The sequence below is a fragment of the Enhydra lutris genome, unplaced genomic scaffold, assembly GCF_002288905.1.
Source record: "Enhydra lutris kenyoni isolate GAN:26980312 unplaced genomic scaffold, ASM228890v2 scaffoldscaffold43, whole genome shotgun sequence".
NCBI classification, from domain to species: Eukaryota; Metazoa; Chordata; class Mammalia; order Carnivora; family Mustelidae; genus Enhydra; species Enhydra lutris.
The window spans coordinates 4699977-4720664 of record NW_019154127.1 but is presented as its reverse complement, the minus strand read 5'-3'; the positions used below and the strand labels follow the sequence as shown (position 1 = coordinate 4720664).

Below are 20688 nucleotides of genomic sequence, written 5' to 3'. Positions count from 1 at the left end.
GCTTGGGATGGGCCGGAAAAAGTCGAATTGCACAGCTTACAATTTAGCTCTACAATTTACTTATGAAACTTCCAGTGAGCAGGAGATGCTGGCACGCTGCTCCACCTTAAGGAACCCTTACTGTCTGGGGTAAAAGCAATTTTTAAAACTGAGCACGTTCCAAGGATTTCCCCAAGATAAAGAGCAATACTGCTTTGGAGGTTCTATTTTTGGCTTTACAGTTCTGATAGTCTTGCTAAGGCTTACATCAGACGTGAACACATTAGCCACTTCTCATTCAAGTCCCCCGCACTGTTTTGTGCTTACGTTTCTTTTTCTGGGCAGCCCCAACTGTTTCTCTAGATGAAGATTTGAGATGACATTTTTTTTTCCACTTGGATTTTATGCAAAATGCAAATGGCTAAACGCCTTTCCTTCTTCATTTATATTTATTGGTGATATTATGACATACTTAAAACATCGCCACAGCTCTACAATGGAAACAGTTGTTTTGAAGCCAGATTGTGCTGGGGGATCCCCAACTCCTGGGCAGGTTCAACAACAGTCAAGCTCCCAACCCCCTCCACCCCTTGTTCTAGGACCAAGGTGACGTCAGGCAGGAGTGAGTGAGGAAGGAACGAGAGCCTGACAAAGGGACTTAGCCTCAGACGGCGAAGGGTAATGGTTAAGAGTAGAGCTCTGAGCTAGATTACCCCAATTTCAATACTGGTTCTACCGTTTATTAACCAGGTGACTATGGGCAACTATCTCTTGGTGTCTCAAGTTCATCTGTCACATGGGGACAGCAGTACCTGTCTCATTATGGTGCCTATGAGAATTGTGAAATATTTAAATGCCGCCTGGCATGTGAGAAGTGTTTAATGATAGAGTTTTAAAAGCCACCTCTCCCGTTGTCCCGCTCTCAGCCTGTACTGAAGCTCTCTCATTTGGGCTTCGGTCCCATTCTAAGAGCCTAGTCTTTACCTTCACTGTAGGGAACCATCCCTGGTTTTCTGCATCCCTGGTTTTCTGTATGGGGCACTCTCTGCTCTAGGAACCTGCCTGGAACCCCCGGCCCTCTGTGTTTGCCTTTTTGCCAGCAGCAAAAAGGGGCTGGAGTTCAATCCTGGATCATGGCCTGTCTGGAACTGCTACTCATCTGTCCAAGCAGTAGGACCTTCTCAAAGGTCTGCTGCTTTACTCAATTATATTCTGTGTGTTACTGTCATTCCCTTGACACAAAGGGTCTTACCTGCTTCACAGGACTTTTAGGACCAACATCTGGAATTGGATGTGAAGTCCCATAGGCAGGTCTAGCTTGTACCCCAAGTAGCTGATCACACCCAGCCCTGTTCTGTTCTGTATACTTAGGAAGCAGACATGGTGCTACATCAGCCTCTTATCTGTGCCAACAGGAGGTCCCCCATCAGTTTTTCCCTTTTAACCAAGGAAATACACTGGTCAACTTAGAAAGAACAATAGTCTTAATTAGCCTGATTTGCTTTTAAAGGAATCCATCAATTTTAATGTATAACTTAATTTTAAGATTCAGAGGATATAAGAAAAATTCACTCTTAACATTAACCACTTAGAAAAAGTACAAAGGTTCTCATATGAAAAGGAGAAATACTTCTTCCCGGATTTGGGAAACTCGACTCAAAATGCCAACCCAATGGTGGAGAAACAGTACATAAGATTAGAACAGAGCAAGAGTCAGGCATACAAATTTTGCAACAGGGCTGGCTGTAATGTGGAGTTAAATGGACATGAAGTAGATTCATCTACTGGGGGCTCTAAGTCAGGGGGATCGGAAATAGTAACAATACTGGTCTTAATACACTTTCATTTAAGCAGCCCCACTGTAACATCTCAAAGCATTTGGGGTCATTCTAGTGGAACATCATCAAAAAGGGAAACACAACCCCAGATACTGCGAACATGTCTCGAATGTTACCGATCTATTCTACAGGATGTTAATATCCACTGTTTGATGCAGGGCTTGGATGCAACAGTAAAATGCACACGGCAGCTATGAGGTTCAAGTAAGTACATATGGCTGAAGCCCGATACTATCGTCTCTTTTCTCAATGTTTCTATGCTTCGCGGCTGCCAGATTCATCAGGCAGCATATTTCTGAAATCTCTGACCTTGTCGCAAAGAAGGGAAAGAGAAAGTCCCTCTCCCTTCGCAAGCATGACACAGGAGGAGGACAGCAAAGAGATTTAAACTGTGCTGACTCAGAGCAGCTGGTGGGGCTGCCTGGGATGTGCTGAGCAGCACGGGGAGCAGCACATGGTTCCTGCATTTGCCAGCCTGGAAATACACGGTCTTCCCAAAACTTTCGGGTTCGAGTATTAAGACTGGGGGCACCTGGGTGGCTCAGTGGGTTAAAGCCTCTGCCTTCGGCTCAGGTCATGATCCCAGGGTCCTGGGATGGAGCCCCACATCAGGCTCTCTGCTCAGTGGGGAGCCTGCTTCCTCCTCTCTCTCTCGCTCTCTGCCTGCCTCTCTGCCTACTTGTGATCTCTGTCTGTCAAATAAAAAAAGGAATATTAAAATTGTTTTCTGAAGCTCTAATTTAGAGGTCATCAGATCTTTCTTCTGTAGGAACTACTCAACTCTGCCCTTGTAGCACAAAAGCAGCTTAAGGCAATATGCAAATGAGCGGGTCCAGCTGTGTTCCAATAAAACTTTACTATGAAACAGCCAGGGGGCCACATTTGGCCCCCTCCTGGAATCGGGCGTGTACTCATCCCTCCAAACAGTGATGATACAATGGCCAATTGTTACTAAACAAGCCAACCTCAGATGTAAAAGGTTATGGAAGTTGAAGGAAGGCAGGAAAGAAAAGATACTATTATTTTAAAAAAATCTCCCTCAAGAGAAAACAAGGAAAAACAATGAGTTTAATGTTATAGGAATAAAACCAAATTAAAAGATAATCTTCAGAATGAACTCGACTGGCTGATGGCTGACAACCACTAAAGAAGTATCCTTTTCGGGGATATTTCCAAGAGGATATGTTTCAGAAATGACTTGAGAATTAGTCTTGACAGGAAAAATGCATTAGGTTAGAGTGGTGGTTCCCAAAAGTGACTGCCTAACAGAACCACCTGGAGGAGATTCTGAATCCTGTATACAGAGTAAAGTTCCCAGAGTCTCTGGTGGTGAGCCCTGGAATGCTTACTTTAAGCTCCCTGACCAGTTCTAATGTCCTCAGCCCTATGCCACCCAGACCTGCTGAGTTATCATCAGCCTGTGTTCTTAAGACAAATGTCAACAAAATGGAAGTAAGCAAAAGCCTTCTAATTTTTTTTTTTTAAAGTAAGCTCTACACCCAACATGGGGCTTGAACTCATGACCCTGAGATCGAGAGTCGCATGTTCTCCCGACTGAGCCAGCCAAGAGCCCCTCTTCTAATTTCTAACGCTATTCCAATGCATCACGGATGTCAAATTTGATCTATTTGCCCTCCAAGTACCAGGACCTCCGGATCAGAAGACGAGCCATCAGTGTTCACAGTATCTAAGTTCTAGCTGTCAAACTCAAGGTCAAATGAGGAAGCTTCCATTAGTAAGTTCTTCCCTGAGCATATCAGTCCATTCTGATTCCTTTCCTCTTTTCTAGCAGAGCTAGCAAACATTCATTGAGAACTTCATCAAATACTGGCTTTTTCATGTGTTTCTCCCAACTTTTCTACGAAGATTTTAAACATATGAATGGTAGACATCATCTTATATTTCTTTCTATTATAAACAATATTTAGAACAGGACTACAGACAAGATACCACTTTAATTTTTTAGTCAACCGTGGGGAAAAAAATATTTTTGGAGAAAACTGGACTGACAGTTAAGATTTTTTTAAAAACAAAAGACTTTTTAAGCCTCCCTCCAAGATTGACGACGTTAAAAAAGGAAACGTTAGATTTCTGAAATCTAACAGGATAGTCAACTAATCTATAGTTTGAGAAATAAAGGATCTGATGATTATGCCCACAAAAATAAGTTAAATCCTGATTAGTCAAGCAAGAGATTGATAGTAATGTTCTAATACGTATTTTCATGATCATGTTTCTTAACCTCAAACTTCAGGGAATAAAAAAATTGTTACTATCACGTTAGTTTCCATGTTTTTATTTTGTGCTGATCCTTAATCTCACGAAGACAATACAGTTGGATGCCATCTGGGGTATAATGCTGCATTGTGTAGTAGGAGACATGGCTGCTGTCCCCTCATCAAACCAGTAAATTATGTCTAGCTGTATAATTTCATCCTTCATGACATATTTGGGACATCTGAGATAAAGCAAACACCATTCCAGACCTGAGTACTCCTCCTCTATTATGCTTGTCAAAGCTGGATTTATTTTCAGTGTTCCATTAAAAATTACAAATGTTAGTACGTTTGTAAATATGAAAATAATATAAAAGTACAAAAAATTAAACACAAAAGCCCCTTCTTTACTGCCAAGCAGTAGCCAATGTTCACGGTTTCATGCCTGTATTTCAAGAATTTAACCACACACACAGAAACATTCACATATATACATACACAGATTTCTATTTAACCAAAATGCAATTATACTGTTCATATTCTTTTGTTTTGTTTTGTTTTTGTTTTTTGTAACTGGCGAGCTTATCTGTATACGTAGATTATGTAATTTTTTTTTCACATCTTAAATCTTCCTGCTTAGCTGTATCATAATTTATCTAAACCACTCTTACTTATATGGGGCTATTCCTTTTTTGTTTTTGCCAACAACGCTGCAGTGAACGTTTGTCTACACACGTATTTGCGCATGTGCCGAAAAACTGTCTAGAGGAGGGAGAGTAACAGAATTTCTGGGTGAAGGGGAGTAAGAATTTTAAATTTGAACAGGTATTATCAAATTGCTTTTCAAATAGCTTAGTCAACTCATACAACCGTGCTGACAGTGCGTATTTCATCTACTTTCCTGCACTCCTGACAGAGCTGGCTATTATGAAACCTTCAAACTTGCTCAGGTCGGAAATGAAAAATGCTATCTGCTTTTTTTTTTAACTTGCATTTCCTGATCACCAATGAGATAAAGACTTTCTGTATATTTCTAAAATCAATATACTTTTCTTCATGTGTGAACATCTCTTCATATCCTTGGACAAGTTTTGTAAGTTTTGGGTTTCTTTCGTATTAATTTTTAGTCTTTATATAATGTGGATGTATTTTGCAATATGCAAGTTTTAATTACTTTATATTGTCAAAACTGCCCATTTTTACCATTTATGGCTTCTGGTTTTAACTCAGAAAGGTATTTCGTTGCCAGGAAATTATTCCCATATTCTCCTTTAAAAAAAAAATTTTTTTTTTTTTTAAGAAATTTAACTTTTAAATTTAAACTACCTGGAACTTATTTTTTTCTGTAGCCTGCGATGGAGACTTAACCTTATAATTTGCCAAATACACAGCCTTCAGGTTAGTCCTTAAACGGAATCTAGCGAAGAGAAATTCAGTACACAAACTTTTATACCTCCTTTTTTTTTTTTTGGTAAAGCAAAACCTACTACACAAACTCAAAACATATTTGTACTGCCACGACAACACCCAAAGATATGTGTACTTACACATTACACAGAATTAAAGTGATTTAAAAGAAGAAAACATTTAATAAGATGCAGACTTCCTGACAGTCACACAGACTTACCCATTCCCCTTTAACCTCCACCAGGAAAGCAAAGGTTTGAAAGCAAGGCAAAATATGTTTAATGAAATGTTTTATTTTTACAGCACATCTAAACTCTATTCATCTAGTCAAGCTGGTGGTTAGCCAGCCTGAGGAAAAATATCCCTGTAATAAGACTATGTTTCCAAAATATAGCAACATTTTCTCATTAAAGTACAAATCATCTAGAGCACTTCCTTACTGTAACATCTGTAACACTTCCTAATCTCACGAAGTGAGCGCCCTACTTTTCTGTATCTTGTGTTGCAACAAAATCCAGTTTCAAAAACCTTAGGATCTTTTTTCGTTTTAGTGTAAAGAAACAACTTTGTAACGAGGTCTTCTCTGATGTCACATTGTCCTTTCGTAAGGTTTAGAGTCTTAGTATGGTATTTTTATATATTTTAACAATTCGTAGGCTTTATTTTATTTAATTAATTAATTTATTTTTTTCCAATTCGTAGGCTTTAAAAGCCGCACCATTTCAAAGACGAGGCAGCATGAGTAAAGCTGCTTTGGGCTATTAGAAAATACAGCGTGGGAAAGAGTCAGGGCTGAACAAGATGCTAGCGATACCATCCATGTGTTCAGAGCGCCCTACCCACGCCACAGAACCTAGCAGTAATTTCTGTAACCAGTGAGTGACGCTGCCACTCAGGTCTTCACACAAGCCCATGATAATTTGAGAAAAAAAATGTCAGAAATGAAGGGGAGATAGGACTGAGATCTCTGAAGACGAAACACACTGTTCTTTCTATATATTTTGGCTCAGGAAGGATCACAGGGTCCCCACGCAGAGGTCTGATGTATACATGCAAGATGTACAGGTGAGTAACAGTGCAATGACCTGAGCGTTAACCTTCAACTTCAAAGACACCTACTACTGGCACCACAAGCCTGTCTGTCTCCCTCAGCATTCTTTTGCAATCTGGAACCATCTTCATCTTTAAACAAACAAAAACTACCAACAGTAATGCAAAGTTTGGCCACTTTTGTGGCTCCTACTTCTGAGGTTATGAACCAGGCGGAAGAACTATTGTTTTCTTGCAGAAAATAATTTAGGTCAACCACGTGCCTTTACTATATCTCAAACTGGTACTATCGTCTCAGTTACAATCACACGATTCAATTTAACTATTAGTATAATTCAAGGAAATGAACTATGACAAAGCAAAATTCTGAACTCTTTCATGTGCTCATTTGTGGGATAAGAAGGCAGATTAACGGTATGTGATTCATGACTCCTCACGCAATTCGAAGATCTCACAATTAAAGGGGCAAAACGATGCACTGATCCAAAGATAGAAAAGTTCTCATTGGCAACTGTGAAGGTGATGATCAAGCATTTTGCATTTAGAACTATTTCTCAAAGACTATTCATAGTATTTAAGTAGCAATCTCAACTCTGAAGTTACCAGACCTTTACAGATTTAAAAACACGCTAAGGCTGAGATAAGAACCCATTTTCTTTAACGCCTCCATTCAAATGATGCTGGGATCCATTTCTACACATCAGCTTTCGTTCTAATAGGAAAGGAAGATGGAGCCCATACTTCAAAAACCCTGGATTTCACACTCGGCGACAACTTCACGCTGTCAAATAATGTGCAAGAGGAGAACAGATGCTAATCATCGACAGAAAAATCACACTCTGACTGGAGTCTTTCTTACCATTACTATGTCTCCAGGCTGGATCGTGATCTCATCGTGACTTCTGGATTCGAAGGGATAGAGTGCTCGGTAATACACCACCTTTACGTTCTCCTGTGCAGAAATGGTAAGTGGGCCTTTTTCTATTTACAAAACAGTGGGGAGAAGGGAACAAAAATAAAGCATTACACGGAACACGTATGCGTAACAACAAGCCAAACAGCCAACCCTGCTATTGACCTTAGCATCTGAGCCCTTTCCGTCTATTCAAGGGATTTCTGAAGCACAGACTTCATACCGAAGGAGAGCCAAATCTGACGTTGGCAGCTCGAATCCGTCAGAGTTACTGGCTGCCGCTCCCTGGACAGAGGCCGTCCCAGTGCTGAACGTAGTGAGGCTGTCTTAGGTCCTGGCTGAGGTTCTGGAAGGGCACATCTGGGAAGCATCAGGACCCCTCTCCCCCACCCAGGGCGCCGAGTACAATGCAGCGGTTAGAATGAGAGAAAATGAGGCAGCCAAGAAGAAAAGTGCTCTGGCAGGAAGCAAACTACCCAACTTTCCACATTAGAAGACTTGGAAATGTTGATTATCTTTGGCCGCCAAAGCAATCACATAAAACGTTAAATGCTGACTTCGCCAACAACGGTTATTATCGATCATCCCCGGGGAAGTAAGTCCTCCTCCACATCTCCCAGGGCTGGGCAAACAAGCCCAATGACAGACCTTACGTGAAAATAGTTTAGATCTTAAGTAAAATTATTAGAAAAAGGCATGCAAGCATAAGACAGTGTGACTTCCGATTCACTCAATAGTACCTAATCACGGCCCTCTGAACGGTTTTGCCCTAGAAATGGAGGTGTTTAGCCACACATCTATTTTCTCTGAAAAGCAGTGAGGGGAAGGTGTTATCTTCATGCAGTCCGGAACTAGAGGAGGCGCCACATTTCCCACTGACCACGGGAAGAAGAAATCCTCATTTTATACTAGGAGGAAACATAAGGAATTTAAACTAATTGCCTAAGATCGAGGACTGGTGGAATTATTTCTCATGTCCAAGAAAGTATTGAAACATAAACTGTTGGCCAGCCTTTCTCCCTGGACTGCAGGCATCTGGATGTGGGGCCCAACTCTGAATCCCACTCCCATCGCTGCCCCCTATAAACAGGAACAAATTAACCCTATGGAACAGTGTGCTTCCTTCTTTTCTTTTTGTACACAAACACAAAGCATGCCGATAATGGAACAAATAAAATCGGTATCATGTGCCATACAAAGGAAAAGACAGTCACTTTCTTCAGCTGAGTGTTATCGCCAGAGCCACACGAGAATCTCAAAAATACATACTAGGTTACACGTGATATAAGAGATACTGGGGGCACCTGGGTGGCTCAGTTGGTTAAGCCACTGCCTTCGGCTTGGGTCATGATCCCAGAATCCTGGGATCAAGCCCCGAATCAGGCTCCCTGCCTCTCGGGGAGCCTGTTTCTCCCTCTCGCTCTGCCTGCCACTCCTCCTGTTTGTGCTCTTTCTCTCTGTGTCAAATAAATAAATAAAATCTTAAAAGAGAGAGAGAGAGAGAGAGAGAGAGAGAGAGACTGTTTCTAGCCATTTCAAAGGCTTTCATTTATCATGATTTAAAGAGGCAACTTTTGATCAAAGAGAAAAAAAAGTCATAGTTTTCAAAAGGTCAGAAGCATGGCTTCATGCAGCATCGGTGAAGACAGGGGCAGTGTAAGGCAAGGGGAAAAGGTGCCACTTCCTGTGCCCGGAACAGCTCAGTAATTCCCAGAGCAGAAGAGCGAACTGGAGAAGCACCAGGTTCTTTCCGAATCCGGAATACGGGTTTCTGGATGGGGCTCGGGAAGGAAACTCGTGCCGCTTTGGTGGGCAGAGGCTCTGGATGCCAGCGTCAGAGGGACCAAAGGCGGGGCGCGTGGTGGCAGATTAAACAGGCGCGCCATGAGCCCGGAGGACGAACGGCGCGGCCTGAACGAACGACCCGCGTTCGCACCCATCTCTGTGAAAGGAGCCCAGACCGGGCCTGCGGAGATGCGGGGCTTCCTCGCGACCCCAGCAGAGGAAGCGGATTTGCTAGAATGGCTTTTGGCCCCTACTACCTGTGGAGGACCAGGGCGCCTGGACAGCGGGCTTGGCCGGTTCCTGGTGCGGGTGGAAAAGCCGGCTCGTCTTGTCTTGCGTGTCGGGTTTGCTTTTCTCCTCACCGTCCTTCTTCTTGACACTCTCCTCCCTGCGCGGTTTCTCCTCCTCGTGGCTCTTCCTCGGCCGCGGGTGGTCGTCCTCCTGCTGCGCATGCTCGGGCCACTGCTTGTCCCTTTCCTGCGCTCGCCTGTCAACAAAACGCTCGGTTACCGCCGGGAGCTCCCGCGCGGGGCCGCGCTGTGGGCTCTGCCGCAGAAAAGGCTCCAGGGAGCGAACGGCAGGCTCCCCGTGGAGGGGATACGGTGCCTCAGACGGATGGATCGGAACCCGTGAGACAGAGGCTCTCGGGGCTCCGCCTCTGAGGGAGATGAAAGTCACGGGACTCAGGAAAGCACAGGAAGAAGATTCCTGATGTATTTTACCAAGTGGTTGGGAGAGTAACAGAGACTTCTCGATGGTTAACACTGGCATTTCACTGCAAAAAGCCATCACACACACAGGAACAAACGAAGACGAGAGAGCATACCCCCACGAACACACGTAGCTCCCCAGAACTGAGGGCAGATGCAACAGATTCGTTGGAACCCTTCAGGCAGTAGCCATCCTGTTACTAAGTATCAGTCTCTGGCCTTTTCCCGAACCTGAAAGCTTTGTGTGTGTCCAAGTAGCTGACGTGAAGGGACAAGTGCAATGAACAGATCATCTAGGCCCTGAAGTCTAAGACGATCTTGACCTGAAGCCCACAGGTCAGGACCAGGGATGTTTTGTTTTTTTTTTTTCTCTCACTGCACATCGGCTACAAAATCAGAAAACTCACATGCAAAAGGAAGCAATATCCTCATATAGCTCCCCTATATGAGCTCCATGAGCCTTCACACCTGGGGAGTAGGTCCTATTAAGTCCCCATTTTTACACGGGAGTAAAATGAGGCAGAGATGTGGAAAGGCTTGTCCAAGGTCACACGGCCACACCTGCCTGGGGCTCAATCCCAGGCAGCTCAGTTCTAGGCTCTACACCCTGAACTGCTAATCCTGTGGCATGGCCAAGGCATGAAGGTCATCCCCTGGAATTAGGGAACTGCTAGAGGAACATAATATAAACAAGGAAAGCTTGTATTCCCCATTTAAAAAATACATTTAGGGGCATCTGGGTGGCTCAGTGGGTTAAAGCCTCTGCCTTCGGCTCAGGATCGAGCCCCACATCAGGCTCTCTGCTCATCAGGGAGCCTGCTTCCCCCTCTCTCTCTGCCTGCCTCTCTGCCTACTTGCGATCTCTGTCTGGCAAATAAATAAATAAAATCTTTAAAAAATATATACATATATTTATTTCTACTATGTATGCATGTGAAAATTTTATGCAGTAAAATTTTTAACTTAAATCTTTAATGTTTTACTTGCTTTCAAAGCATCATTTGAGAAAGAACAAAAAAGTGTTTTGGAAGGGATCCCCTGTCTATGTTGTCAATTGTAACAACAACAACAAAGCAGACCAGAATTTGCTTAATATTTGCTATTAATAAAAGTCATCATGTATAGTGTCTAACCATGTAATTTCTGAAATTAATTTTTAGGTACTGTTTATATGACTGAAAGCAGGAAATCTGCCGTTTTTTTATTAGGATATTTTGTGTTGACTTCTATTCCATAGAAATGTTAAAGGTCAGTGCAGCATAGAGTGAATAATCAAAGCGTTTTATCCACTTTGAAGATAAGGAAAGGATGGAGTTAGGGGTAATCAGCACATCCAGGAAGTGAATCCTTGAACCATACCCCAAGAGAACTATAATACAGTCTTCTAATCTGGCCAGAGACCCTACCCTCCTGTCCACTGGTGAACTGTGCAGTCCACTTACATGCAGGTGTTTGACAGCACAGGGCTCTGAGTGTATTTTAAGTTTACCATTTTCTCTCTCTAGCTCACCTCATTCCAAGAACACAGTATGTAACACAGATACAAAATATGTGTTAATCAACCATTTATTATTATCTGCAGGCTTCCTTCCAGTCAATAGTAGGGTGTTAGCAGTTAAGTTCTGGGAGAGTCAGAAGTTATACTCAGATTTCCAACTGAGCTCGGGGGGTCTGTGCCCCTAACCCCCTTGTTGTTCAAGGGACAACTGTACTACACACGCCCACATGTGCACCCCCTCTGGGTAATTTAACTGCATTCAGCCCACTAAAGTCAATGATCTGCCTCATGTTCTATTTCTTCATTTTTTTTTTTTTAATATACTAGGTATTTTTTAAAAAGATTTATCTGATAGAGAGAGCATGAGCACAAGCAGGGGGTGCACAGGCAGAGGGAGAAACAAGGTCCCCACTGAGCAGGGAGCCCAATGTGGGGCTCGATGCCATGACCCTGAGATTGTGATCTGGGCCAAAGGCAGATGCTTAACCGACTGAGCCCACCCAGGCGCCCCTGTATCTTCATCTTTTTATTCTATCTTCAATAACCAATTTTTACAATTTATGGTGCATCACTGAAATATTTGGTCATTTTTATTTCCTGAGTCAAAAATTAATTGACCTTTAGAAAGCAAATATCCAGTAACAAAATCAGACACATCGAAAAGTTAATAAATGAATTTCCCCGATTCAGGACAGAAAGTTACCAGTAAAAGTAACAAACCACAAACACAAATATTCAAACAAAGACAAACAAAAAAATGTGTCTGGATCCTAAGCAGAAGAAAAGTTTCTTCTTTTATACTCAAGTTTAATTTGCAATTGAAGAAAAGGAGAAAGAAGTCGGAGTGGCACTCTGTCAGCCCTACTGGAGAAAGCCTGTGTGGCGAGCGCTCAGGGGCTTTGATTTCAGACCCAGCGCTTGGGACAGCCACTGTTATTAAAAGGCTGTGAACTGGAAACGTATTTTGGTCATTGGCATGCAAATGAGCATACCAAGTGTCCTAATTTCCTTGTATAATTCCATTTATCTATATAGTAGTAGCTTAGGAGAGCTCTGGAAGCTAACCAAAAACTTCAGGGGGGGGGTACTTATATATGCAAAGATTTATATACACACGTATTTGTGCTTGCATAAACACACACACACACAAACACACACACAACTGAAGGCTATTTCTGGTCAGTAGGTACTCGCAGAAGCCCTGCAAAGTATAATAAATACTCAAAGTTTCCTGCCAGATCCACAATCCACAAGAAAAGACTCACCTCTGGGCTTCTTCTTTTTGTTTTTCTAATTCTATGATTTTTCGCTCTTGTTCTTTCTGTTTCAGACGTTCAGCCTCTATGGACTTCTGTTTCTGGAGCTGTTGCTTATTATGGATTTCTCTTAGTTCCTATAAACAATCAGGAAACAATTCATGTAATGACACAAGGTGACAGGCATTTCCACTGTTTATCAGCATGCAGCATTTTCATAGTGGGGAAGTCTAGCCATTTAGGAGACAAACATCACAGATTTGAAAAATGTTAACTTGGAAAACTGAAATCAGTCTACATTTTGACATGACTGATCTCCAAGAACTGTTCCAGATTGTGTTTTAGTGAGTCATAAAACATTACACCATTTTCCATTACATGCTTTGGAAGGAACTTGCTAGTGACGGGTATTAGAGAAGCTACGTTGTTCAAGTCTTGGCAACACATGGACTTAACCAGTTTTAAGGTATGGTGATGATCATCAATAAAAAAAGTCTTGGCAACAGACATGGACTTAACCAGTTTTAAGGTACGGTGATGATCATCAATAAAAAAAACCCTGAGGTACTTCTGATAACGAATCAACACCAGCCTCTGCTGGCTTGGAAAACACACACACCACCTCCATTAAAACCTCCCCTTCTTATGCTAGGCAGCCTTAGACCAAATGGACATCCCTCTGCTCCACAACCCTGACTGTCCCCACCACATCACACCTTTCCAGAGCATCTTCTCTTGCTAAATCCAAGTATGAAGTTGTTGACTTCCTCCAAACTAACCCATCAGTCAGGCTGAAAACAAATGCGATAACATGACGGTCACCATGTTGGACCCAACTTCCTCATTTGGTATCAGTCCCCAGGAAAAACGGAGATTTCCTTAGCAAACTACTGAAACAAAATGTGTTTTATGATATTTAAAGTACTCAAGTCAGAAGTTTAAACACCCTGATGTGTGAAGAATAAAGAAATGCCTGTTGAGGGGGAACCCTCGATTCCATACAGGAACCCAATGGTCACTAACAGATTCAGTCGCCAAGACTCCTCTTGCTTGTGTCAACAATAAATCAGATGAGTCAGTATCCAGTACAGCCAAGGATGCATTTCCAGGTGACTTCTTCATCTGGGTAACTAAGGCTGGTCCCCCGTGCCCTGGGGTCCCTTTGGTGAGATATAAGAATTAAAGTTAAGACCACCCTGTCTTCTTCTTCTTGTTCACTAGTCAAGTCCAAATGGGCAGGTTTCCTCCTGCCTTGAACTCCTCCCTTTAGGTTCATTCAGAGATGGAACAAAGGCAGAGCACTGTCTAGAGAGAGCTGAGCAGAGAGCCCGACGTGGTGCTCAATCTCAGGACCCCGAGATCATGACTTAGCCGAAGGCAGCGGCTTAACCCACTGAGCCACCCAGAAGCCCTGTTCTCAGGATGAAGAGCGAGCACATGGATGCGTATTTTATAAACCAGAAGTGACTTTGAGAAGTCCTAAAAGGAAGCAGTGAGATATAAGAAAAAGTGTCTGGAGATCAGAAAGTTAGGGGGGGGATCGTACTGAGGGGGGACAGGGGAATCACTGAGGTCAGTAGGCCCTGGAAAGGCAGGGAAGGAAGGAAGGAAGGGACTTTGATGGGGAATCAGCAGATAAGACTGGGACTACCTAGGCAGGATGCAGCAGAAAGAAACAATTCTGTAGGGTCCACAGTGGTGGACTGTGCCCTAGGCGGGTGCCCTGGGAATGTGGCTTGGATTTGATATTTTAGAGACAAAAGGAAAAAAGGGGCCACTTCTGATTTTTAGAGTAATCTGTACTCTTGGCTCAGTTAATAGATCTACATGAAAAGGAAAACTGCAGAGGGTGACATTAAATCAGTCTCTACAGGGGCGTCTGGGTGGCTCAGTGGGTTAAGCCTCTGCCTTTGGCTCAGGTCATGATCTCAGGGTCCTGTGATCAGATCCTGCATTGGGCTCCCTGCTCAGCTGGGCGCCTGTTTCCCCTCTCTCTCTCTGCCTGCTGCTCTGCCTACTTGTGATCTCTCTCTGTCAAATAAATAAATAAAATCTTTAAAAAAATCAATCTATCTATCTATCTATCTCTACAGTCCTAAGAGAGGGACCCAAAAGTTAGGTCCTGCAGAGATAGCGATGGCCTGCCCCATCATTAGCCCAGTGGCTGAGACCTTTTAAAAGGAAGGGGGAAAAGTGGCTGAAATGTTTCCTTTTCTTCTTACTTTAAAATTTCACCTTAAAAATAAATAAATAAATAAATAAATAAATAAATAAAAGAATTTCACCTTTGGTTGCATAAAATTCTTAAATAGGTTCAGAAAGAATAATTTACGACAATAGACAACAATCAAAAGTACTGAACTGGGAAAAAAAGAAACCTGGATTCTGATCTCAGGTCCCCGACATGGGCCAACAGCTGAATCAGAGTGGATGACCCCTGGGTCTTCTTTCTGCTTTAAGATCCGTTAAATTTTTCGACACTGCTGAACACGTAAAAAAATTAGTCCTTATTTATTTCAGTGTCTCTTATATTCAGGGTTTTAGTCTTCTTATAGGAATAAACCAAAAAGGCATAACTAGTAAGCAAAATAACTGAGCTGAAATTAAATACAAAGGAGTTAGAAATGGCAGGGGAAGGAAACCTTTGAGTTTGGTTTTCAGGAGCCTGATTATGTATTAAAAGAGAAAAGCTATTACTTTACCCAGGAAAAATGTATCTCTAGTCAGAGTGATATTCAAAGTATTTAACAACAGCAACTGGAATGAACGCTGCCCGTGATGTACCAATGCACCTAAGAAAAGTGGTTTTCCACTTTACCAAACAATTACAGTGCATATTTCCTTCCTATACAGGCCTCTAGTGATTGAATGTTAACTTACAGATCATTAATTACCAGATACAAAGTCAAGACAGACAGCAGTAAAGCTAGGAATGTCTTAGGAGGCACAATAAAATAAAAAGCAATAGGAAGTGAATTTAAAGAAGCTACAGGAAGAAAATCATGTTATTAATAAGACAGTTTTTAAAACCAATTTTTAAATTTATCAAATATCCAAGAAGGAAGATATTCTGCAATTTTAAAACCGCATTTATTTTGGAGGCCAGCCTCACTGACAGGCCAGGCTGAGCCCATCCCTGAACTGTTCATATGTATGCTGCAGCTTCGAGTGCCTCCCAGGAACTGGAGTGGGCAGGAGCATAAAGTCACAGATGTCAGATAAGGTAACAGAAGGCCCTGGCATCTCATGATCTAGAGGTGAAGACGGCAAAGTTTTTCTATCGTTCCCTTCACCCAATTCAAGTACTGCTGAGCATAGCCCTGCACGATCGAGACGCGGCCAAGAGGCAGGCACCCCAGGTCTTCCTCTCTCTCCTTGGACTTGGGAGCTTAAGACAAAGCAGAAAATTCACGATTCCGAAGCTTGACAACTTTTTTCTAAAAGTTGAACTTCTAGGAGGGCAATCTACAGAATGAAGGAAGATTTCTGAGCATGACATGGGCCTTGTGGGGTACAGTCCCTTCGTGTGGGGGACAGAGGGCTTTGTATGGCTCTGTCCTTCCCTTTTAACACTACTGTTTAAGATACTCGAGTGCAGTCAGTTATTTAAAAGTGCCCTTTTTAAAAAATTTTTACTTATTTTTTTTTAAGATTTTTTTTTTTTAATTTATTTATTTGACAGAGAGATCACAAGCAGGCAGAGAGGCAGGCAGAGAGAGAGGAGGAAGCAGGCTCCCTGCTGAGCAGAGAGCCCGATGCGGGGCTCGATCCCAGGACTCTGAGATCATGACCCGAGCTGAAGGCAGCGGCCCAACCCACTGAGCCACCCAGGCGCCCCAATTTTTACTTATTTGACACAGAGAGAGATCACAAGTAGGCGGAGAGGCAGGCAGAGAGAGAGAGAGGAGGAAGCAGCTCCCTGCCAAGCAGAGAGCCCCATTTGGGGCTTGATCCCAGGACCCTGGGATCATGACCTGAGTCGAAGGCAGAGGCTTTAACCCACTGAGCCACCCAGGCACCCCTAAGAGTACCCTTTTAATGCCTTCAGGGAAACATTTCTAAGGTGACAAATAAATCTGGTATCATTAAGTTATCTATTTAGGAAACGACAAAACCACTGGGAGAAGAAGCCATGAAAAACCTCACGACATGAATTTTAACACCTTTTCCTGGTGGTCAACCTCATCGAGGTGACCCTGTGCGTCCTATTAAGTCTTATCACAGTTATTTCTCTATTCTAACGAAGATAAAAACAGAAAAATAAGAAATTACTGAGAACCAAAATTCATGACCTCCCTTGTGGCTCTTCCTAAAATTAATTTTTTCTAAAATCAATAACCCTATGACAATCACACTTATTGCTTGGATATTCATTTAGTAATTTTGATTTTTCTTCTGTGAGTTCTATTCAAGGGTATGAGGTGTTTTACATAGGCACAGTGCATGGTAATTTGATATTACCTCTTAAGAGAGTATAATGCCTTTCTTAATCAAGAAGAAGTAATTAAACATGCATCAAAGAAGTTTCAGCTATGTATTACAAATACGTAAGAAAAATAAAACTATAGAATGTGTAGTGTATGTAAATTAAAGAGATAAGACCTTTATTACCAATATTAGCTCTAAAATTCTAAGATGTAACAGTTTCTTCAGCAGGGTCTACGAACAAGCTTTGGCTCTGGGAACACTATGAGACAGCATGAAAACTGGGGTATACAGCCATTTTTCCTGCAGAGAAGGCTCAGAGATTTTAATGGATTCTGAAAGGTCTTTGATCTAACTCAGATTAGGAACCACAATAGGAAGATAGCTGGCAAATAAGATTCCATTATGTATTAGCAAAGATAAATGAAAATAAGCTTGCCTTTTTTTTTTTTTTTTAAACTTTCTTCCTTCAACTCAGGGGGGAAAAATCACTCATTTCCCCTAAAGAATTAAGATATTTGTACCATAAAACATCTTTGGACATCCTATGGCGTACAGCCAAAGTACTTCAAAAGCAATATGCTGGACAAATTGAATACTCCAGAAGATTCAACTCTTTCTTTGCCCTGAGAAACATGGCTTGCGTTCAAATTTCCTAATGACAGTTGTTTTATTGCTACGCAAGGGGCGCAGAATCCCTTGACTTAAAAACTCCATTAATCCTTTATTTGGACTCAGAAACACTCAAAAATAAGTGTATTATGTGAAGTGGTGTTACTGGGAATACAGAGAAGTATCCAGCAGAACGATACGTATGGGATGCCTTTTCGTAAACATTACTTTATATAAATGCTTGTGAAGAGACAAAAACATTAACTAGCAATAGTGACCTGGAAAGGCTAGCAGTTCATGGACATTTATTGCTCATTTGGTCATTAAATTATTTTGAAGGATTATTCTGCTTCTCGCTTTTTCCTCAGGCTGTCTCTTGGAAACGTGAGACCAAATAAACATATGTTAATTACTTGAAATTCATGAGCTCAACATTTTAGATCAAAATAAAGCTGTTTAGGACACATCTCTTATGCTTATAAAAATCTTCATTCTATTAATACGAAATGGAACTAGGAAATTGATCTAGATGCTGGCATCAAAAATTTCAAGTGTTTGTTTTAGCTCAACCTAATACGTACAGAAGTCAAATGCAGAAATGCTTTTATATAAATATATGTCACTTTATTTCTCACCCAGGGAGATTATATATAGCACACAGTATCAGAATTTTTAAAAAGCTTTTTGAGTTTAAAAATATAGTTTTAAAGATTTTTTTTTTTTTTAATTTGTCAGAGAGAGAGAGGGAGAGAGCAAGCACAGGCAGACAGAGTGGCAGGCAAAGGCAGAGGGAGAAGCAGGCTCCCTGCAGAGCAAGGAGCCCGATGTGGGACTCGATCCCAGGATGCTGGGATCATGACCTGAGCCGAAGGCAGCCGCCTAACCAACTGAGCCACCCAGGCGTCCCTAAACATATAGTTTTAAAATATCCCAAGGAAATGGTTATGAAACAGACTAAAAGCCATAAAAAAAAAAAAAAAAGCCAATCAACAAACCCAGTGAGGACAGGGAAAGTTGTACCAGCATGGAAAAATCTGAAAAGCAGCTATTGCAAAACATAGAAACTGTACCCAAATCAAAGTAAACTGATGGTCCATTCATCACAAAATTATAAAATGTATTTGTTTTTGATGCATTAAAATGGGTAGATTACAAAAAATATATATATTGATCAGTTAAATTCTGAGACGGGTATATTAATGTTTAAAAACATATTTAAAAACTATTCTAAATCTGAAGTCATTATTCAACCAAACAGGAATTCTAGTTCCCCACGGAATGAATGGTAATCAATCTATTGTAAGTACTATGTGACAGCCAGAGATGAATGCACTGGGGCGTGTGTGTGCATTTGTGTGTGTGCGTGTGTGTGTGTGTGAAAGGGTGAGAAGACAGGTGGACAGAAGAGGGAGAAGAGCTAGAAAATCCTGCCCTCTCTGTAGGTAGAGCTAATTAAGAATCTTCACCCACGTCTCCCAAGAGGCTTTGGTATCTACCCTGCTGTTACCAACGGACTCTGTTTTGTCCTGAAAATCTGAGTTTTCCCAAAATGTCTCAGTTTCATCTTATAAATCAATAACCCATTATTTTAAATATAGGTTATTCTAAACCATAAAACGGTCAGAGGCTCTGGCTAAACAAGAGAATAAAAAAAAAATGTTTTTCAAAAGATTGAATTCTGCTTTTTTCCCTTCCCCAAATGACCTTTTGTTAAATATTTTTTTCAAGACCTCAAAAGGAAAACCCCCGCTATAAAAGAAGCCAACCAACCAACCAAGCCTATGGGTACAGCCCAGAGTCTGGTATATATAACACCTGTTAATTCTTTTGAGGCTCGGGCATGTTCTGATTTTTTTCTTTATTCAAGGAATCTGCATAAAGCTTCCACAATCACAAGTACATTGAATGAGAGAGTTTTATTACTTTCTGTGCTGAACAGGTCTTTTCATAAGGATCACACAGGTAAAAAGAAAATTTAAGCATGAACAAAAGCAGACAGCAAAGCATCAAACAGCCAAACATTATTCTATTAATATAAGAAAACAATGTTGTTATTTTATTTGAGTTTACGCTGATTTCTCTTGCTGTCTCTGTACCTCCTCTTTCTGGATCTTTTTCTTTCCTTCATTATTTCCCTTACTTGCATTTTTTTTTTCCTGACTTCTCATTCTGTTCTGCAGTTTGTTCTCCAGCTCTTTTCTCTTTTTCCCTGGTTGCTAAACATTTTGCCCTTCACTGCCTTCATAATGAAGGAGGCTGCCGTGAAAACAAGTGTCTGAAAACAAGAGTATAAAAGCCTCAGTTAAACCAAAACCCCTTATTTACTATAACTGGCATTTTCATTTTAACATCAATTCAGTTCTTAGGAACATTTTTTCAGACAGGTATCATATGGGCAGAAGTTCTCTCTCTTAACAGCCTCTTGTGTCTAAGAAGCCTGGATTTCCCAAGTATATTTAAAAAATACAATGCGTAATTCTGAGTTAGTCTGAAATACTCAATTTTGCTAAGAAATAAAATACTGTCCATTTTTAGAATAGTATTACTGACTATAATACTGACTCCCATTTGATGGAAACACGCACACAAAATCAAAATCACGGTTGAGCGCTGTCTTTCCAAAATTTCGCGGCCAAGTGGCCAATCCAATGACCTATTAAAATACTTGCTATAAAGACAAGACCACAGTTTACAGTACCTTATCTAGCCTGTAGCTGAGGGCTTCCACCACACACACAATTTGTCAAGAGGACACGATTTATACTCCACGATTTATAGTAACTAATCATTGACTTTGACAAAGAAGGCTTCGTGCTCATGGGAAACTCTCTTAGACACAGAGCACTCGACTGTGCGGGGGAAACGAGCACAGAACTGGAGAGAGTTCATTTCTCTTCATCTGAGAAGGAGGTGCATTGCCCGAGAAGGGCATGGGCACCTTCAGAAAGGAGTTTAAGGGGATGACACAGCCCAGGAGAAGGGCCAGGCCCAGCAATATG

General features: G+C 41.6%; 1 protein-coding gene across 2 annotated transcripts in view; it reads right to left on the bottom strand.

The window, feature by feature from the left end:
* The window catches only part of LOC111155691 (intersectin 1), a 212594-nt gene that overhangs the window by 64362 nt on the left and 127544 nt on the right, over nt 1-20688 (bottom strand). The window contains exons 17-20 of one of the 2 annotated variants that reach the window (XM_022515992.1): nt 12662-12789; nt 9446-9675; nt 7350-7471; nt 5661-5675 (exon numbers count right to left, since the gene is read on the bottom strand). In XM_022515992.1, the coding sequence (XP_022371700.1) occupies nt 5661-5675; nt 7350-7471; nt 9446-9675; nt 12662-12789 (495 nt within the window). The remainder of the gene's footprint in view (nt 1-5660; nt 5676-7349; nt 7472-9445; nt 9676-12661; nt 12790-20688) is intronic. The other variant, XM_022515993.1, reaches the window with a different exon arrangement.